The sequence below is a fragment of the Eumetopias jubatus genome, unplaced genomic scaffold (genome assembly GCF_037043125.1).
Source record: "Eumetopias jubatus isolate StellerSeaLion01/CBP00866 unplaced genomic scaffold, mEumJub1_p1.0 scaffold_16, whole genome shotgun sequence".
Taxonomy (NCBI): Eukaryota; Metazoa; Chordata; class Mammalia; order Carnivora; family Otariidae; genus Eumetopias; species Eumetopias jubatus.
In genome coordinates this window covers 20,904,442-20,924,176 of record NW_028274822.1, presented here as the reverse complement: position 1 = coordinate 20,924,176, position 19,735 = coordinate 20,904,442, and the positions used below count along the sequence as shown (strand labels likewise).

General features: G+C 36.6%; 1 protein-coding gene across 1 annotated transcript; it reads right to left on the bottom strand.

The window, feature by feature from the left end:
- Nucleotides 1-487: 487 nt before the first annotated feature.
- Nucleotides 488-17,893, bottom strand: STARD6 (StAR related lipid transfer domain containing 6). The gene is given in 10 exon segments (XM_088019393.1): nt 488-594; nt 596-724; nt 4,648-4,708; nt 6,811-6,833; nt 7,401-7,522; nt 10,193-10,225; nt 10,436-10,526; nt 16,848-16,897; nt 17,070-17,159; nt 17,819-17,893. Coding segments are annotated over 10 exon segments (741 nt in total). The 3' UTR covers nt 488-527.
- Between the last annotated feature and the right edge of the window lie 1,842 nt (nt 17,894-19,735).

The following is a 19,735-nucleotide window of genomic DNA, read 5'->3' as shown; positions in this document are numbered from 1 at the left end:
TGTCTGACTTATTTCACTTAGCATATTACCCTCTAGGTCCATCCATGTTGTTACAAAAGTCAGGATTTCATGCCCCCCCTTTTTTTGGCTGAGTAATATTCCATTGTATATATACATACCACATCTTCTTTTTTTTAATATTTTATTTATTTATTTGAGAGAGAGAATGAGATAGAGCACGAGAGGGGGGAGGGTCAGAGGGAGAAGCAGACTCCCTGTGGGACTCGATCCCGGGACTCCAGGATCATGACCTGAGCCGAAGGCAGTCACTTAACCAACTGAGCCACCCAGGCGCCCAAATAAATAAATATCTTAAAAAAAAAAAGAACATTTGTTATTAACATCATCCTTATATGAGATTAAAAACTATATTTAATGCTGTTCTCTTGTACAACTATGAGTTCTTACTTCCACAGAATGCCTTCAGTAATTTGTACAAGGATACAGTCTAGAATAGTGTAACAGTATTTATGCATACTGACTTGGAAGTAAACTGCAGTAACTGCCACACATGCTCTTCTATGGCCTCACTCCTTTAGGAATGATGAGTGACCACTATGATGGTATCCACGTCCTACTGGAGCTGAGTGGCTGCATTCCATCCTTTGCATTGAGGACGAAGCTTACTAAGTTGGAAGGCATGGTTGCTTCAATTATTGATGGGGACAATTTTCCTCTCATTTCTGTCTGGATAAACATCACTAGTTTGGAATGTGCTGGGTTCCTGTAAACAAAGGAAGAGTTAAAAAATATAAAGATTTTTAGATTTATCTATTGAATTTATAACTTTATAGAAAGCAGGATTCTTGTCTCATTCACCATGGATTCCCTCCAAAGTGCTGATGATAGACAAACAGTTACTGAAGGAAGGGGGGGAAGGAAGGGTACAAAAAAAGGGCAGAGTGATTTGCACTCATAAACATTTTACATAGAAATATTAAGTAGTCAGACTATACGTTACAGTCTTCAGTCAGCTTTTCCTTTTTGCCATTTTGTTAACTTTTTTAAATTACAAAAGTAATGTATGCTTATAAAAATTTAAACAATACAGAATTTTCATAATTATCCTGTTCCCCAGAGCTAATCACTATTTATACTTTCGTCTGTATCTTCTCAGACTATTGTCTATGTATATACAAAGATAGCATACATATATGTATACCTACCCCACACGTTTTTTAAAAAATAAGATAACCTTTTTCTGCAACTAGCTTTCTTTTCCCTCTTAGAAGAATATCATGAACTTCTTTCTGTTGATACATACATATCTGCTTGTTTTTCATGACTGTATTATAATTATAGTATTTCATTCTCTATGTAATCAATCCTTTATTGATTATCATTTGGGTTTTTTCCTCACTTTTTGCTACTATAAATAAAGCTGCAATAAAACATCTTTGTAATGTATCCATTTGCACTTCTACAAATACATGGAATTTCTAGGTCAAAGGTTTTGTGCATTTAATATTTTGAAATATTCTTTCCAAATGACATTAGGAGGACTGTAGCATTTTATATTCTAACCCAGTAATCTTCAAACTGGAGTATGTGAAGACTTTCCAAAGGGTATGAGAGAATGAATAACATTTAAAGGAATAAATTTACAAATCTCTAACTTCCATATGTACCTTTTCCCTAGACTGATCTGAGTCCATCTCTGATGGAAATGTAGGCTTCTCCTTTTCCACTAGCCTGTTCATATCATCCTTCTGTTGCTTTACAGAACAAAGGTACTGTCATCTTCCCTGAATACTATGGTACTTTAGCATACTGGCATATAAAAAAGTGGTACTCTGGCATATAAAAAAGTGAATGACAGAAAGTGAATGACTAGTGATTGGGTAATAAATCCTTACCAAGTCATGTCGTCAATTCTTTGCTTTCAATAGAATTTAAGGATCTAACTTAGTTGTCAGCTGATAGGTCATTAAAAATAGTTTTTGATTATAGGTCACTATGTAATTTATGGTACATAACACAAAAGAATTCAAGGCATTTAATGAAAGTCCTGGAATTACACTCTTTTCATTTTAACCCATTTATTTATGCAAACATTTTCTCAGTGCTTACATTCATAAAAATGCAAAGTAGAGTAGACAATAGTAAGTGCTATCTCATTTTATTAGTGTTATCAATACACAGTTAAATGAGTTGTAATTGTTAGAAGCATGGACTCTGGAACCAGTTTGCACTGGTTTGAAGCTGAGCTTTGCTATTACCTATGTTTAACCTCGAGAAAATTACTTAATCTCTCTGGACTTCCATTTTCTTTCTGCAAAATGGAGATAGTAGTACCTACTTCACGAGGTTATTGGGAGGACCAAATGAATCAATATATGTAAATTGTTTATAAAGTTCCTGGCACAAAGTAAGTGCTATTTAAGTTTTGCTAATAATAAAAGGTGTGTTTTCATTAAGTTTGCTTTTATATTTAGTAGTTATGTAACATTTGGTAATATATTTTTTATTTTGATCATGTAATAATAATTTAATCTAGTACACACATATATTTTGTAACATTTAGATACTTAAGGTCACAGGAAATAAAATGGATTTTTAAAATTAAACACTTAATTTTTCAAAGAAGAATGACAGGGTGATTAATAAAAGAATAAAAGAATTCAAACCATAAAATATATTCTATTAGGACTAAATTATATGGGGGAAAAAGTAAGAACGTGGGAGCAAGGAGAAAATCAATGACGTAAATTTCTGACTGTTAGAGGTTGTATGTATTTTGAAATTGATAGTTATGGTAGGTTTCCAGTTATTATGGTATTCAGAGTTTATTGGATATGTTTACAAGAATGATACAACACTTTTTTTAGAGTGTCAATATTTAGAGTGCTGAAAATTGCACCCTCTTAATCCTATGAAAAATTTTAATATTAATTTAAAAATGTGCAAGGCAAAGTACAGTTTTACAAAATTCTTTTGGGGGGTATGAAGACCACTCTTCCAACAAACCCTGTGTCCATTTTCTTATACTCTTGTCTATGGAGTTTAGACTATTTTCACAGTGCCTCAGGCAGCTAGATTGAGAATATTCACTAGCTTTTGAAAAGGTCTTAAAGTTTGCTAGGGCTTTAAATGCTTCAGAAGACCTTTCCAGTATTTACTAAACAGTACCTTTACTACTGATAATAAATTTTATAAGTTTACTATATGACTTGTTTACAAATGTTGGCTGCCCAAAAATGTTGTGCTGCATGGAAAGAGAAGATACAAAAGAGTCACTTTTTTGTCAGTACCTTTCTCTGAGACTATGGATGAGACTGTATCTTTTCCTCTAACAGGATGCTAAGCAGAGTTCCCACCCTAGATGGGATGTCTAGATCAGAGCTTTTGTCCCATGTTTTTTGCAGTGGAAAGGGAAAGTTGACAAGATGCAGGAAGGAGACTTAGCCTGTGAAACACACATCAGAATGTGGGGCTTCCCAACTACAGTCCCTGCCAACCATTGATTTATCCAACTGATCTGAAGCAGTAATCCTTCCCTTGTTTTGATTTCTCCTGCTGTGGAGAATAAAGTCTTGACCATAGATTCAAAATTGACAGGTGGGTGGAAAGACCACCATTGTTACCATCTGCACCAATGATCCTGTCCATTAATGTACATAATTGTGAATTTCAGTTCTCTAATTCAGTAGAGAAAACATTAAGGAATACAGTCTAAAATGTAATTTTATTTTGACTTTCTTCACGTTTTTTTTTTTTCCTCCTCTGATTGAGAGGTTTTTATCTGGCCAATATAAAATTTTACATGTTTTTATGTGCCAATATCTTTTACTTGTATAATATCATTTAGCAAAAACTAAAACTTAAAGAATTTGTGAAATGATATACATTGAATTAATGTACATACACTTACAAAATATGTGTATTTTATGTTACCATTTATCCCTAGGCTGGTTACTTATAGGCAGTGACTACTCTGATTTCTCTAGCTCTTTCCAAATGTACCTATTGTAGGTCTCATTCTGCAGGTATTTGTAGGTAGTCCGCTGGAAAGAATTCATTTAGGGTAAAGCATTCATTGCTGATAAATGTGAGCGTATTATAATTCTAGGGAAATGTATTTTTAATTTACAAAAAGTCCTTAATAATTCACAGAAGTAACTCAAATGGAGAAATAGAAATCATCAGGTTCAGACCCACTGGGGATGAGGGGATGGAGGGAATGTGTACGTGTGACTAGCCCCAGAGACCTCAAAGCATACTTTTTAGGGGATTGTCCATTCTGATGATGAAAATACTTACAAAATTTTTTTTAAAGGTTTCTTTTTTCTTTTCTTTTTTTTAAAGATTTTATTTATTTTATTTGAGAGAGAGAGAGAGAGCACATGGGGGAGGAGGGTCAGAGGGAGAAGCAGACTCCCCGCTGAGCAGGGAGCCCGATGCGGGACTCGATCCCGGGACTCCAAGATCGTGACCTGAGCTGAAGGCAGTCGCTTAACCAACTGAGCCACCCAGGCACCCAATACTTATAAAATTTTTTAAATTGCATTTAGGTTAGGGGCAATTTTTTTCCCCTAACAGTACGCTAGCACACACTCCTACCAATGAGTTAGGAACCCTTTAGTAGAAATGACAAATTGAACTAAAAAACTTGTTAAAATAAAATAAACAAAAGCAAGTAACACTTACTCTTGCAGAGGAGAACATATATAGCCACAAATTTTGAAAATTTGAAAATTTGAAAATTCCTCTCAAATTTTCTCATGCTATTATCTCTAAAGATGCTGTTACCCTTTACATACAAGAAAAAGTATTAAAAGTATCATTTAATTACTTTCTGAGATTTCGAGCAAAAGAAGAAATCACAAAGGAAAAGACTATTTCATTAGGATAGTGGGTTTATAAGATTTTTTTTGGTTAATCATTTATTATTTCTTAGAGATTAGATCCTTTTTAATCTACTTATTTTTTAAGTTTTTATTTGAATTCCAGTTAGTTAACATACAGTGGATTATTAGTTTCAGGTGTACAATATATGTGATTCAACATTTACGTACAACATGTTCATCATTTTTTTTAAAGGTTTCTTTTTTTTAAGATTTTATTTATTTGAGAGAGAGAATGAGATAGAGAGCATGAGAGGGGAGAGGGTCAGAGGGAGAAGCAGACTCCCTGCTGAGCAGGGAGCCCAATGCGGGACTCGATCCCTGGACTCCAGGATCATGACCTGAGCCGAAGGCAGCCGCTCAACCAACTGAGCCACCCAGGCACCCAACATGTTCATCATTTTCTAAATAAAATATTTGACACGGTTATTTTGTCTATCAATAAAGATAGTTTTTTTTTTAAAAGATTTTATTTATTTGACACAGAGAGACATAGCACGAGAGAAAACACAAGCAGGGAGAGCGGGAGACGGAGAAGCAGGCTTCCCGAGGAGCAGGGAGCCCGACGTGGGGCTCGATCCCAGGATCCTGGGATCCTGACCTGAGCTGAAGGCAGACGCTTAACGACTGAGCCACCCAGGCCCCCCAATAAAGATAGTTTAAATGCTCTTTTCTGCCAGAGCACCTGGTGGCCTAGCTGGTTAAGCATCCAGCTCAGGTCGTGATCTCAGGTCCTGGGATCGAGCCCTGGGTCGGGCTCCATGTCCAGCGTGGAGGCAGCTTGGGATTTTCTCTCCCCTCCCCCTGCCCTCTCTCTGTAACATAAATAAATAAATCTTAAAAAAAAAAAGCTCTCTTCTGCCAATTCACTGTACCTAATTCAAAGTATAATTACAAATCAGTAGAGTTTGTTTTAGGAATTATGCAGCATAACTATATTGTATGTGAATGTAAAAGGGAAGTGATTTGATTATGATTGTTTATGATAATTATATAGACTCTAAAAATATTTTTTTAAATATATTTGTTTTTTCTGTGCAACAGAGCCTAATGTGTTGGCATAGAGGTACTGCCAGAGGTGATTTTAAGACATTTTTTCTCTGTTTAAAATATGGAGATTATCCTTGTCTTTCTTTAAAATCTTTTGTTGTTGTTATATTCCACAAACAGGTTTGGGTCTTTTGTGAGGCATATGGTATGATAGCACAGATTTTGGAAACTCAGAAGACTTGAGTTTTAATTCTGGTTCAGGTGCATATTAGCTATGTAACTTAATTTCTGTGAACTTTAGTTTCCTCATTGGTGAAATAATGCACACAAAATATTTAGCTCAAAGCAAGCTGCGTAGTAAGTTAAACAACAAAGGGAACATTAAGAAGAAAACTCAGTATTCATCAAAAATTCATTTAAAGAAAACTGCTTAAAGCAGATTTAGTATTGATCACTGGGTGATTGAGTACTACTACTATTTGTTGATTTTAACTTCGATAATTCTTTTTTACTTTCCCTCTGACCACTAAAAATGAGGTTGAAGTGGTCTGCTTCAAAATACAGAAAATAACAGACCTATAATTCAGACATGCAGTATTTTGTGCTGTAGACGGTGAATAAAATTTTATGTACTCTCATTTAAGAAGGAGACAACTGTATGAAACTGTAAGAGACGCCTACAGAGAAGCACTGAATCTCAGGCCTTGGTGGCATGCTGCAACAGAACTGTGTTTAAGTGAGTGCTGTTAGCAGAACGATGACGCAGTCTGGACTCTGAAACTTGAGTCCTACAGACAAAGCAGAGCAAATGAAACCTTGTTGGAAAATAATAATTAACAGCACTTAACTGTCCTATCCCCAAGAAGTTTACGATAGAGAAGGCTATTCAGATAGGAATGGTGAGATTAAATTGAAATCTGGAGAAAAACAGGGCTCTAGGCCACTGTCCTACCAAAGTCCCTTCACTAGGAGTTACTACATTTATCTGAGTCCAAAGATCTTTGTGGTATGAACTGGTATGTTTTAAGTGAATAAAGCAAGTTAGGAAATAATTATACATTTGCATTTTACATAGTGATACATTTTTGGGAGGGCTAAGGATATATCAAAACCTTCAATTTCTAAAAGAAATATAAGCACATTTATATAAAGACTAATCTAATGGAAATTTCTTACAGAATTTTATCAGTTCCAGAATATGCCCATTCTACACGATTCAAATATAACATTATATATCCAAAGATTAACTTTGTGTCTTAGTAGTTTTAAAATATATGCTGTGAGGTTTTTGCAAGTATCTGTCTATACCCAGGGCTACTTGGTATAAGCTGCAAAAAGGCCAAGCAAGAGATGCCATAATTATTGACTGATGTAAATGGCACCTCCAGTGTTGGGTAAAATGTCAGGATTCTTTGTCTATATTATACATATGTTTATCAGTCTCAGTAAGTAAATAAAAAAATAAAAATTAATTGAAAACACAGTAACTTCCAAACTGTGGGTTAAAGGAAAACACATTTATTAATGTCTTATACTAATTCCAAAATGTGGGCAAAATGTTTCAACTTACAACTGATAATATCCATATTCCCTTCGTAGTGCTCGAAGTACACTAAGTCGATAAAGTCTCGGGGGGAAATTGAGCCCATGGCGAAACTTGGTGTAATGGTATGACATATGAATGTGTCCTGGAACAAATCAAACCATAAAGATTGCAACAGTTATTTGATATTTATTCTTTGTATCACTTCCCAAAGAATTTCACTGCATAAGTTTAGCTACTATTTGGAAAAAGCAGGGCTTTGAAGTTATAAGAAGTTATCATCTTGCATTTTCAGTGTTAAAGAATCATTAGATATATAAGTGCAAGGTAACAAAAGCAAAATTAAGCCAATGGGACTACATCAAACTAAAAAGCTCTGCACAGCAAAGGAAACCATAAATAAAATGAAAAGGCAATGTACAGAATGGGAGAAAGTAATTTGTAAATCATACATCTGGTAAGGAATTATTGTAAGTGTAGAAAATTCAGAATGGAATCTTGTTGTCATCTATTCTTTGAATTTTTATTTTTTTATTATTTTTTAAAGATTTATTCATTTGACAGAGAGAGACACAGGGAGAGAGGGAACACAAGCAGGGGGAGTGGGAGAGGGAGAAGCAGGCTTCCCACTGAGCAGGGAGCCCGATGCAGGGCTCGATCCCAGGACCCTGGGATCATGACCTGAGCCGAAGGCAGAAGCTTAATGACTGAGCCACCCAGGTGCCCCTACTCTGAATTTTTAGTTGAAGACATTGAAGCCTAAGAGATTAAATCACATGCAAACTAGAGATAAGTACAGAACTAGAACCCATGTTCCTGATTCCCAGGACAGTACTATTTCTACCGGTTCACACTGGCTAGGTAATATATTCTGAAAAATACATTGGTTTAGCACCCTGGTGCCTCAGGTCCTGCCTCTGCCTGCACCCTGTCTTGACCTCCCCATGTGGCTCCTGGAGGTGTGCCGTGTACTTTTTCCAGGACTTGTGAGTAATAAACTTCTCTATTTCAATTTCTCTTGTGGTCTTTTGTTGAAATGTGGCTCGCCATCTGGCACCCTGTGCTCCATTTAACAAATGCCAATTTAACAAAGTTGGAATAGTCCTCCTCTCCCAGGCTGTGACTAAGGATTAATGAACTGCTGTTGATCTCATTTGTCTAGTGTGGGATGTCATGTGTTTGATCACCCCCTATAACCCTAGAGCAGAAATCCCTCCCTCATTAATGGGCGTGAATGAATCAGTTAAAACACATCCCTGGAGATGCATACTATGAACATTCATAGGAAGGTAAAATATTCTTACAGTGTAATGCTACTCAGAGATATGTAGTATATTGGAAAGGGCACAGAATTTGGAATTAGGAGATCAAGTGTTAAGTCATGGTTCTACCACATACTGGCTGTGGTGTCCCTGGGCAAATCACATAATTGCTCTGAATCTGTTGCTAGGTTTTTTTGATGCCAAATATAGTATTCTTTCCATTATTACAGTTGACTTGCATAATAGCAGAAATATATGATGTATGAATGGAACTGTATAATCAGTCATGAAAGAAACAGTCCAATGTTTGAATTTTCATTTCTGATGGACTATGTTTCTCAAACTGAATGTTTAAATCCCAAGAGGGTAATGGAAAGGTGTTTTTTGTGGATAGGAACTTCAGAACCTTTCTACAAAATGAAACATTTACTTTCCTGGGCTTTTTTCTACAACCTCTCCCCACTCCCAAGCTTTAAATTCAATTTAATAAAAGGAGGCAAAGGTAACCTACAGAATTCTAAGTAAATGATAAGGTGATGGCAGATATGTGGGACATTTGTTTTGATGTGTGGAATGTGGCTTGGAGACACAAAGGACCAAAGACCTGGAATTTTGCAAAAGCAATTGTTTGTGAAAATCATAAAAATTTGCTTTATGACTCAATTTTTCAAAACAGCTTATTTTTTTTTTAAAGATTTTTTATTTATTTATTGAGAGAGAGAGAGAATGTTAGAGAGAGAGCATGAGAGGGAAGGAGGTCAGAGGGAGAGGCAGACTCCCCGCCGAGCAGGGAGCCCGATGTGGGACTCGATCCCGGGACTCCAGGATCATGGACCTGAGCTGAAGGCAGTCGCTTAACCAACTGAGTCACCCAGGCGCCCCAAAGTATAGCATTCTTAATAAATAAGAGGTCTATAGTGTGCTGCCCTGATTCTCTCTTAAATTCGGTCTTTTCTCTCACCTCTATGACTTCTTAAACTTTCTACTCTAATTACTTGTATTTTCCTTTTCTCTGTTTTTATACTCCCTCTTCATCTATTTATTTGAGATAATATATTTGAAAGCAAGTCTAAAACTACAACCATCTATATAATGTGATTCCATACTGTATCCTTTCTCTTAAAAAAAGTTACATGCTGTTTGCTCTTAAGTCCCTACAGTATGTGTCTGCATTATTCCTGTTATCTAATGTATTATAACTAAGATAAATCTACTGACTTCCTAGCAACAAGGCATGCTTAATCTTTTTTTCCACCTAATGGAGGAGGTGAATAAAGTTCAAACCCCTCAAGACCAAAGACACACATCTGCAAGAGTTAGCTAGATTCAGAATGTGCTAAGTCTTTACAAGAGAATCAAGCTAATCGGAATTAAACTTTTCACTAATAATGAGGGAAGTTTTAAGACTTTTATGAAGATTTCAATTCTAGCCTATAAAATATGAAGTATCTATATCATATTGTCTACATCACACAGGTTTAATATACTTAAATCACTAATAAAACTAAAAATATATTGATACAGTAAAAGTCCACTATCATACAGCAAATTACTGAATCAATCTTGTGTACCATATTATACACTTTCTTTTTTTTTTTAAGATTTTATTTATTTATTTGAGAGAGAGAGAATGAGAGGTAGAGAGCACGAGAGGGAAGAGCGTCAGAGGGAGAAGCAGACTCCCTGCTGAGCAGGGAGCCCAATGTGGGACTCGATCCCAGGACTCCAGGATCATGACCTGAGCCGCAGGCAGTCGCTTAACCAACTGAGCCACCCAGGTGCCCCATATTATACACTTTCAATGATTTATCCCATGCAACTGTTTTCAGGTTTGTAGAGGAAATCAGTTTAGTTGTTGATTCTGGAATTATTCCTTCAACACGATATCTGCAGTTAACAAAACAGAGAAAATCAAAATTTAACAAGTTTCATCTAAGCTCAAAATATAATGCTATCATAGCATAAAGTAGGTTAATTTAGCAAATAACAGGAAAGAACACTTGAAAGTAATATCAGCAATTCAAAACACTAATATTCAATTGGAAGTAGCCAGGTTTATTTAAATAAGCACTGGCATAACTAACATAAGTTATTTCAAAATGTATTTTTCTACAAATCTTGTTTATACTGTTCTATAGTTGTCTTTTTAGAGGGGGCTACTTTCTTTTAGGATTTTTCTAAAATCTTTTTCATAAATATTTACCTGCCATATTTATCATAAGCCAAATGTAATTGATGAGAAGTTTGTGTAGTTACACATTCAGTATCTTTTTTTTTTTTAAGATTTTATTTATTTATTTGACAGAGAGAGAGAGAGACACAGTGAGAGGGAACACAAGCAGGGAGAGTGAGAGAGGGAGAAGCAGGCTTCCCGCTGAGCAGGGAGCCTGATGTGGGGCTCGATCCCAGGACCCTGGGATCATGACTTGAGCCAAAGATAGACGCTTAACCAACTGAGCCACCCAGGCACCCCACACATTCAGTATCTTCTAGACCCAATTCTTAATTTAAGGATGTAATGTGTCTAAAGCAGTGGTCAGCAAATTTTTCAGGCCAGATGGTAAATAATTCAGGCTTTGCAGGCCACATGATCTATGTTGCAACTCTTCAACTTTGCTAGGGTAGCAGTAAAGTAGCCATAGACAATATATAATGAATGAGCATGTCTGTGTTATAATTGAACCTTATTCACAGTGACTTTTGAATTTCATTTATTTTTTATTTTATTTATTTTTAATTTTTTTTAAAGATTTTATTTATTTATTTAATTGACAGAGAGAGAGAGAGAGATACAGCGAGAGAGGGAACACAAGCAGGGGGAGTGGGAGAGGGAGAAGCAGGCTTCCCGCCGAGCAGGGAGCCCGACGTGGGGCTCGATCCCAGGACCCTGGGATCATGACCTGAGCCGAAGGCAGATGCTTAACCAACTGAGCCACCCAGGCGCCCCTCTTTTTTATTTTTTTAAAGATTTTATTTATTTATTTGACAGAGAGATAGACAGAAGAGCACAAGCAGAGGGAATGGCAGAGGGAGAGGGAGAAGCAGGCTCCGCACTGAGCAGGAAGCCTGATGCAGGACTTGACCCCAGGACCCTGGGATCATGACCTGAGTCGAAGACAGATGCTCAACCATCTGAGCCACCCAGGCGCTCTGAATTTCATTTATTTTTAACATGTCAGGATTTGGCCAAGTAACTAACCTTTGTGTTTGTCCATCACTTAAATTAGATGTGGTTATCCATCAATGGAATTAAGACAAGATGAGTAAACTGGATTAAAACTCACTATTTAGCAGAAGGTTGTTGAATAAAAATGAAGTCTGAATAGTATTGGCTGTACTCTTCTCCCTGTTAATGATTCTTTCCAAACCGAGGGGATAGGTTTAAGTAAAATCAAAATTAAAAAAAAAAAACTCTAAAAAGTTAAAAGTCCTAGGGGAAGTGAGATAAAAACCAAATACTATTATTAGTCTAAATAATTGTCATATTTATGAATGGTTCTTCCTCTAAAACTTTGTTTTTATGATTTGGCAAATAAATAAGGAATTCATTAGACTATTTCTTTGTATGTTAATTTCTCTTTAAAAGCTCAGTTAGTCCTTAATTTTCTTTATGAGATATCTTCAAATTTCCTTACTATGTAATGTTTCCTTCCTTCAGATCTACAAAGTTTTTAAGAGTTTATTATTAAGCTCTGAATAAGATAGTGAGAAAACAACCTGAATAATTATCAGGTCCTATGAAAAAGAAGTCAGATATAACACAGTTAAAATTTAAGTACAAAACTGTGAAGAGATTTGTATCTACTACCATGGATTTTTTTTTTATTAATCTGTTCTCTCTCTTTAATTATACTATAAACTTTGAGGATAAAACTTTTTTTTTTTTAAGATTTTATTTATTTTGACAGAGAGAAAGAGAGAGTACAATCAGGGGGAGTGGCAGGCAGAGGGAGAGGGAGAAGCAGGCTCCCTCAGCAGGAAGCCCTATGTGGGGCTCGATCCCAGAACTCTGGGATCATGACCTGAGCTGAAGGCAGACGCTTAACTGTCTGAGCCACCCAGGAGTCCCATGGATAAAACCTTTTTGTATTTCTAACTAATATATACAGATCTTCCTTGATTTACGATGAGGTTACACTGAGATAAACCATCATAAGTTGAGAGTATCTTAAATTGAAAATGCATTTAATACACCTAACATCATAGCTTAGCCTCGCCTGCGGTAATCTGACACAAAGCCTATTTTATAAGAAAATGTTGACTATCTCATGTGATTTAGGGAAAGGTCCCTAATATACATATAAGTTTATCAACATTTGAGGATTTGTGATTTTTCCCTATCTACTATTTAGGACAGGGTTTGGCAACCTATGGTCTATAGGTCAAGTCTAGCCTACTTCCTGTTTTTGTCATTAGTTTTACTGAAACACAGCCATACTTATTCATTAATGTATTGTCTGTCTACTAATGTTAGTGCCCTTGTGCTATAATGGCACAAAAATTTGTCTATTTATGTATTGTGTTTCTATGCTATAATGGCTGAGCTAAGTAGTTGTAACAGAGACCGTAGGAGCTGCAAAGCCTAAAATATTTACTTACTCTCTACCCCTGGTTTAGGCTGTCTACTCAGTGGCTGATTTGTTTATTTTCCAATCATTTGTAAAGGTGAGAAAAGTATAAGTTACAGGTATTATATGACTACAAGGCAGAAATTACTTATTTTGCTTTTTGGAAGATTATAAAACATAGATAAAGTGGTGTCTTGGGCAGAGGGTAGGCTACTAGTCAAAAATTACCTTATCTTAATTCACTAATTGGAGGTATATTAGTGGCTTTTAAAAATATGTAAATATTAAGCCTCTCTGAAAACACAAAACATTTGTGTGTCTTGAGTACTTGAGCCTATCACTCAATGAGCAATTTAGTATCTACTGTGTTCAAGGCTCTCCAGAGATACCAATTTTGTCACACTTGAATCTAAGAACTATATTCTTATATCTACTGATCGTTAAGATGAACAGTTCATTAGATATTTTACTATGATCTATAATGAAGCTTTTTTCTCATTATACATGAAATGATCTCAGGTCAAATTCAAAATATTTTAACTATTTTCTCTTGTCTTTTACAGTTTCTGACAAACTGTGGCTGGTATATGGAATAACTGATAGATCGGAATACATTGTTACACTTTTTACAGACCATACATTTCATGAAGCTATGAGGCAGCAATGGAAACCTTTTAGTATGTGTGGATTTGTATCAACATACTAATTTTAATGTCTCCAAATCACTTTATAGCCTTTTATGATTTTTGTGAATGAATGCCAAAAGAGTAACCAGAAGGATGGGGGGGGGGAGAAAAATAATGTAAAGTGCCTATTTTGGCACACTAGAATTGCAAATTTGGGGAAGCATCTGTAAGATGATGAAATAGTCACAGGCTTTTAGTGATCATATTTTTGTCATATCCTATGTGATATTAGAATTGGGGGTGGGACTTCCAGAGTAGCTGTGTGAGGATTTTAGTAAACCCTCCTCCATAGTGAAATAACTGATGAAATGACTTTAAGAAACAACAATTTAAATTCTCTAGAAAATGACCTAAGGACATTCAGGAAATGGAGAAACATTCATTCAAGAAAGCCTACTAAATCTAGGTAAGAAAAGTAAGAGTCTGTACCAAATGAGCCACAATCAACTTCTAGGCAACACCTCCTCACCCCTGAAAGCCAAGAGGACCTCCCTCTCCCCACTAACTCCCAGTCTGGGCTATGGTTTCATCCTAGGAGGGGCGGGACACTGACATCTCTCATTCTTGCACCCCCCAGCTCATGCTACATACTCTATGCCCAGCAGGCACTGCTGAGAAGACTGGGGCTTCATTATCCCCACCCAGAGTTTACTGATAGGGTGAGAACTCTGTCCAATGCAGTATATACTGGGGCTTATTTCCCCTCCCCCCTACAAGAGGGGCAAGCTGAAGTCACGGTACCATTTCTCCCCAATGCCACCCTCACATCCCCTTCCTCCTCATGGATGGAGGTGTCACTCAGCTCCAGTAATAGTGCATAGGTTCTGCTCAGGGGCAAAGGCAAGACAAAATGAGCTGGCAGCATCTCGGCTGTGGCTGAGAAAATAGATTTCATTTGGAACAAAATGTGGAGAAATTTTTGAAAAAAAAATACTTTGTTAGTGAACAATTAGAAGAATTACATGGAACTAATGCAAAAGCACAAGAAGACCAGCCAGAAGTAGGGAGAGATACAGTTAGATGAACAACATAAGATCACACTCATCTCTGGCAGGGGGGTTCAGGTGTGGAAGGCTGTGTATATGCAGTAGACTGCCCTGGCTCAGAGCAAATAGAGTGGATATCTTATGTTGTATCTATTCAAGATATTAGAATGGAGGTATGAGGATGCTTTTACTCAGAGCCATCAGAGCAGATGCACTAGGCCGCCCCTATTAGAGTAATTAGAATGGATGTACTAGGATACCCCTACTCAGAGCAATCAGAGTGGATGTATAGGTTGCCCCTATTCAGAGCAATCAGAGTGCATGTACTAGACTGCTCCTACCTACAGAAGAGGGGATGTACTTGGCTGCCCCTACTCAGAGCAAACAAAAGAGGTATACTAGGCTGCTCCTACCCAGAGAAATCAGAGTGCATGTACTAGGCTGCTCCCATCAGAAGTAATTAGATTGTATGTTCTAGGCTGCCCAGCCTCAGAGCAATAAGAGTTTATGTACAAGGCTTCCCTTTCTCAGGAGCAGTAAGAAGGGATGGACGAATTGCACCTACTCAGAGCAATCAGAATGGATGTACTAAGATGCCCCTATTAGAAGTTACCAGATTGTATGTCCTAGGTTGCCCCATACAGAGCAATCAGGAGGATGTACTGGGCTGCCTCTAATTAAATCAATCACAAGGGTGTTATACTAGGTTGCCCCTACTCTGAGCAATCAGATTAGATGTACTAGGCTCTACGCAGAACAATCAGAGTGTATACACTAGGATGTCCCTACTCAGAGCATTCTGATTGCATGTATCAGGCTGCCACTACTATGGAATAATCAGAGTTAATGTGAAAGACTGCCCACTCATAATAATTATACTGGATGTGCCAGACTGCTCTTATTCAGGAATAATCATACTAGATGTACTAGGTTGCCCCTACTCAGAACAATCATATTGGATGTACTAGGCTGCCCCTCACAGAAGCATTCAATGCAAGATATGGGTTGGTGACTTACAAGCATTTTCCAAACTGAAAACGTCAACAGGGAGCTGAAGTCTTACTGGCTTAAGAGACTGAAATATAACCTCTGACACATAATATATTCTGACCACCTTAAAATAAAATCATACTCTCTGCTGCTGTTCTGGAAGAATGTCTGTATGCCCACGACTGTTCCCTCTGAGGAGTGATTGGTTACAGAACTTCCAAGCTAGCTGTCCCTGGCTAAGTGCAGGACAAAATCATAAAACTGCTGAATTGTGAAAACAGTCTGTAAGCCATGCACAGATCTAACTGTAATGGGTAAAAATTTTACTAGTTTGGGGGTCTTAAGCACAACTTGTGATCAATAAACAGCTTATGTTAACCCCTCCTATAGGCTAAAAGATAAAAACAAGGAAAAAAGTGATTTTGATAACATACAATGATCTATTTGCATTAATGTGATATCATGAGCAATGAATGAACTCTTAAGATTAAAAATGTCAGCACAATTTCTCTCAGTGTAGTTATATTTGAAATAACGGGATCCTCAAAAGTATCCTCAAAAGCAGCTTTCAGAAAACATTACATATATCAGCAAGAGAAGTAAATTGGGGAAATAAATTTTATTTTTTAGTGGTTCATTTAATGGAAAGGTGAAATGTTTGAAAGGCCACAAAACACTACTGTGATCAAGAAAATACCAATCTGCTTTTATAGTAATTATTTCTTGAGGTAGAAATTTCCTATCTTAATGAATTATTCACTTGACTTTTTTTCCTGATTGTCGTCAAGTTTGAAAATGATTAGGTGGTACATAACTGCTCTAATTTATTAATATCACATTTCAACCCAGTGACTTTATAATTAATTTCTATTTCCTGATCACTAACAAGCAATGTTATAGCTAATGAACCAGCACTGAATTCTAGATACATCAATGCCACTGAATTCAAAACAACTATCAAAAGGAAATTGTACTCACAGATTTCCATGGAATTTTTTAGAAGCCTTGCTGGAAACAGTTATCTTTTTCTCAAAGGGGAATAAAAATCCAGAAATAAATTAGCTGTCAAATACAGAAAAAAAAATACAAACAAGAAGTAAAAATATATTTTTTGGTCATAAAAAATATTTTTGGAAGTCTTTTTGAATCACTTCTCATTAAAAAATAAACTCTTGAAACATATTTAACTTATTTTCTTACTGAAGTCTAAACCACTTTCCAGCCTGATGTGTCTTGACTGTATTCTAAAACTTCTTGAGCAGTTTCTTGGGCAAGTGCCTTATAGTCCCTCTACCTGCAAAGTTGTAAAAACAGACAACTGGTAAAAATATAACTATACAAAACAATTTTTAAATGCTCTATTACATTTTAATACTATTTCTACAGTATCTGTTACATAATAATGAACAATAGCTACTTATTTTTTGTTAAGTTTTTACTTAATAATTGCTAAGTGTATGAATGCATGAATTCCTTCTTCCTTCTTCATAATCATTCAAATGAGAAAATGTGGTATAGTACAAAGAGTAGGCTTTGGACTCAAAGAGACCTGGGTCAAATCCTGTCTCTGCCACTAGTTGTGAACCACATTATTCAATATTTCCATTTTTCCATTTTCTGGGATAATAACTAACTCTGTAGAATTAATGTGAGCATGAAATGAGATAATGCATTTAAATGTCCTCGCCCATTGCCTGGCACGTAATAGTTATTCAATAAATCATTAATATTTCCAACAGCTTAATCATGCTTCCTTTCTCTTATAAAGCATCATAATCTGTTAATCATGTGTTTTTGGGAATTAGTCTTTTTAAAGTGAGGGCAATGGGACTAAATGATCTGACATTTGGCTTCCTCTCCAAAGGCAACTCCTACCTGTCTTCTCTTCCACCTCAGCTCCAATCATATTGACTTGGCTGTTCCTCAAATACAACCAAGCATCTTCCTACCTCAGGATCTTTGTACTTGCTTTTCCCTCTGCTTGTAACATTCTTCCCAAATATGAATGACAGATTCCTCTTCATTGGTGTCTTTGTTTAAATGTTTCCTCTTGAGACAGGATCAAGTTCAAATCAATTCAATATGAACATATTTATGGAACCCTTTACTAGTGATTAGGTACTGTAGTAGGTGTGGCAAAAACAGTTGAGTAAGATACTATTTCTGTTCTGAATGGGTTCAAGAAACTGGAGTCTCGTTGGTCCTTTGGTTCATTATCTAGTTTTCATTTAGGGTGGTTTTATGGTGGAAGGAATATGACAACACACAGCTGGATTCAAATCTTAACTTTGCCACTCACCACACACTATATTATTTTGAATAAATTGCTCAACCTTTGAACTTCAGTTTTTACATGTATAGATTGGGGATGGTAATACCTATCTCATGGGGTCATTATAAGGATTAAGTGAGTTAATAAATGCAAAAGTGATTGAAACAGTGTGGGACCCCTTCTCGATGATCAGAAACATTAGTTTCTTTTCTTGAAATGACATTTAAATCTACCTTTTAAAAAACTCTCCAAAGAGCTGCCTCAATAAAACTCCTTAAAGTTTAATTATCAGAACCATGTCTTAATTAGCTCTCGCTTAAAGCTCTAAGTTGGATCATAAATCCACTTTCCCTTGTTTAGTTCTCCAGCAAGGCATAACACCTAGTTGACATCTATATTTGAAAAGCTTTAGAAAAACCATTACAACTCCTTTTTCCTAGTAGACGTTTGGTTTCCTTACCTTTCCTAATAGATCTAGTCCAGAATTTTAATAATTATTGGGACTCTTCTCCAAATCCTTGTGGAGATCTCCATATCCCTTAACCTGTGAAGGAACAAAGGAAAATTATTTTAATCCATGAATTAAGTCAATATATTTGATCACTTCCTTTACATTTTCTCCATGTCTTTTGTTTTTACTTTATGTCCTCATTAGGAAACATTTGCTATATATGCGAAAGCAAAAGGCAGTAAGAGAAATGTTAATAATCGTGTTTATGAAAAGAACCTTTAAGAAATTATCTTAGAGAAGGACAGGTTAAAAAAACATTCAGGTGGAATGTAAATAAAGATGTCTAACATTTTTAGCTCATGCCATTAACAATCCTTGGCTAGTCCCTGACCTGTGCTTGTCCCAGCACATATAACTCAGTTCTTTATTTCCAATCAGCAACATGCTTGATATTGAGTGATCTAGAAAAGGCACCAATTACTGGAACATAGCACTAGAGTATAAATTCCTGCAGGGACTTCCACTCATTTTCAAATCCCTAGCACTTACTGCCACAATAAATATGTTTAATTGAGCCACTTAACTGAATTTTATGGCTTGTGGACTTTTTCATTTGCTAAGAAAAAAGGAAAGGCTAAGTTTAGTGCGCCAGAGAGGGTGAAAAGAGAACAAAGAGCAAGACTACAGTTGCCATTACCTGGTGATGTAACATCGGATGAACTGGAAACATATTCAGGTGGAGTAATGGTCAGGGATATCTTCACCCAGAGTCAGTGGAAAATAAACATAAACCAATATTGAGATGGCATCTTTTTTTGATACACCACTTGGTTGAAACTGGATTCTTCCCACCTCATAGCCTGTCCCAGCCTCGTAGACAGAGTCACACATGTTGTTAGTGGGTCTTTACATCTGTTTGTATAATCTCCCTTTCTCTGGGCTGCCTGACTGGGTCCCCAAATCCGTGCTGGGTCACTGCCATTCTTCCCTGGGAATCAAGGTCCCCAAGGAATTTGTTAAATCCCATTCCTGGCCAAACTCCCTCCTCCAATCCCGCATCTGCTCTGAGAGTGAGGGGCTGGCAGCCAGACCAGAAGGCCCGGGCGCAGGGATGCGATGTGGAAGGCACTGAGGAGAGAGGGA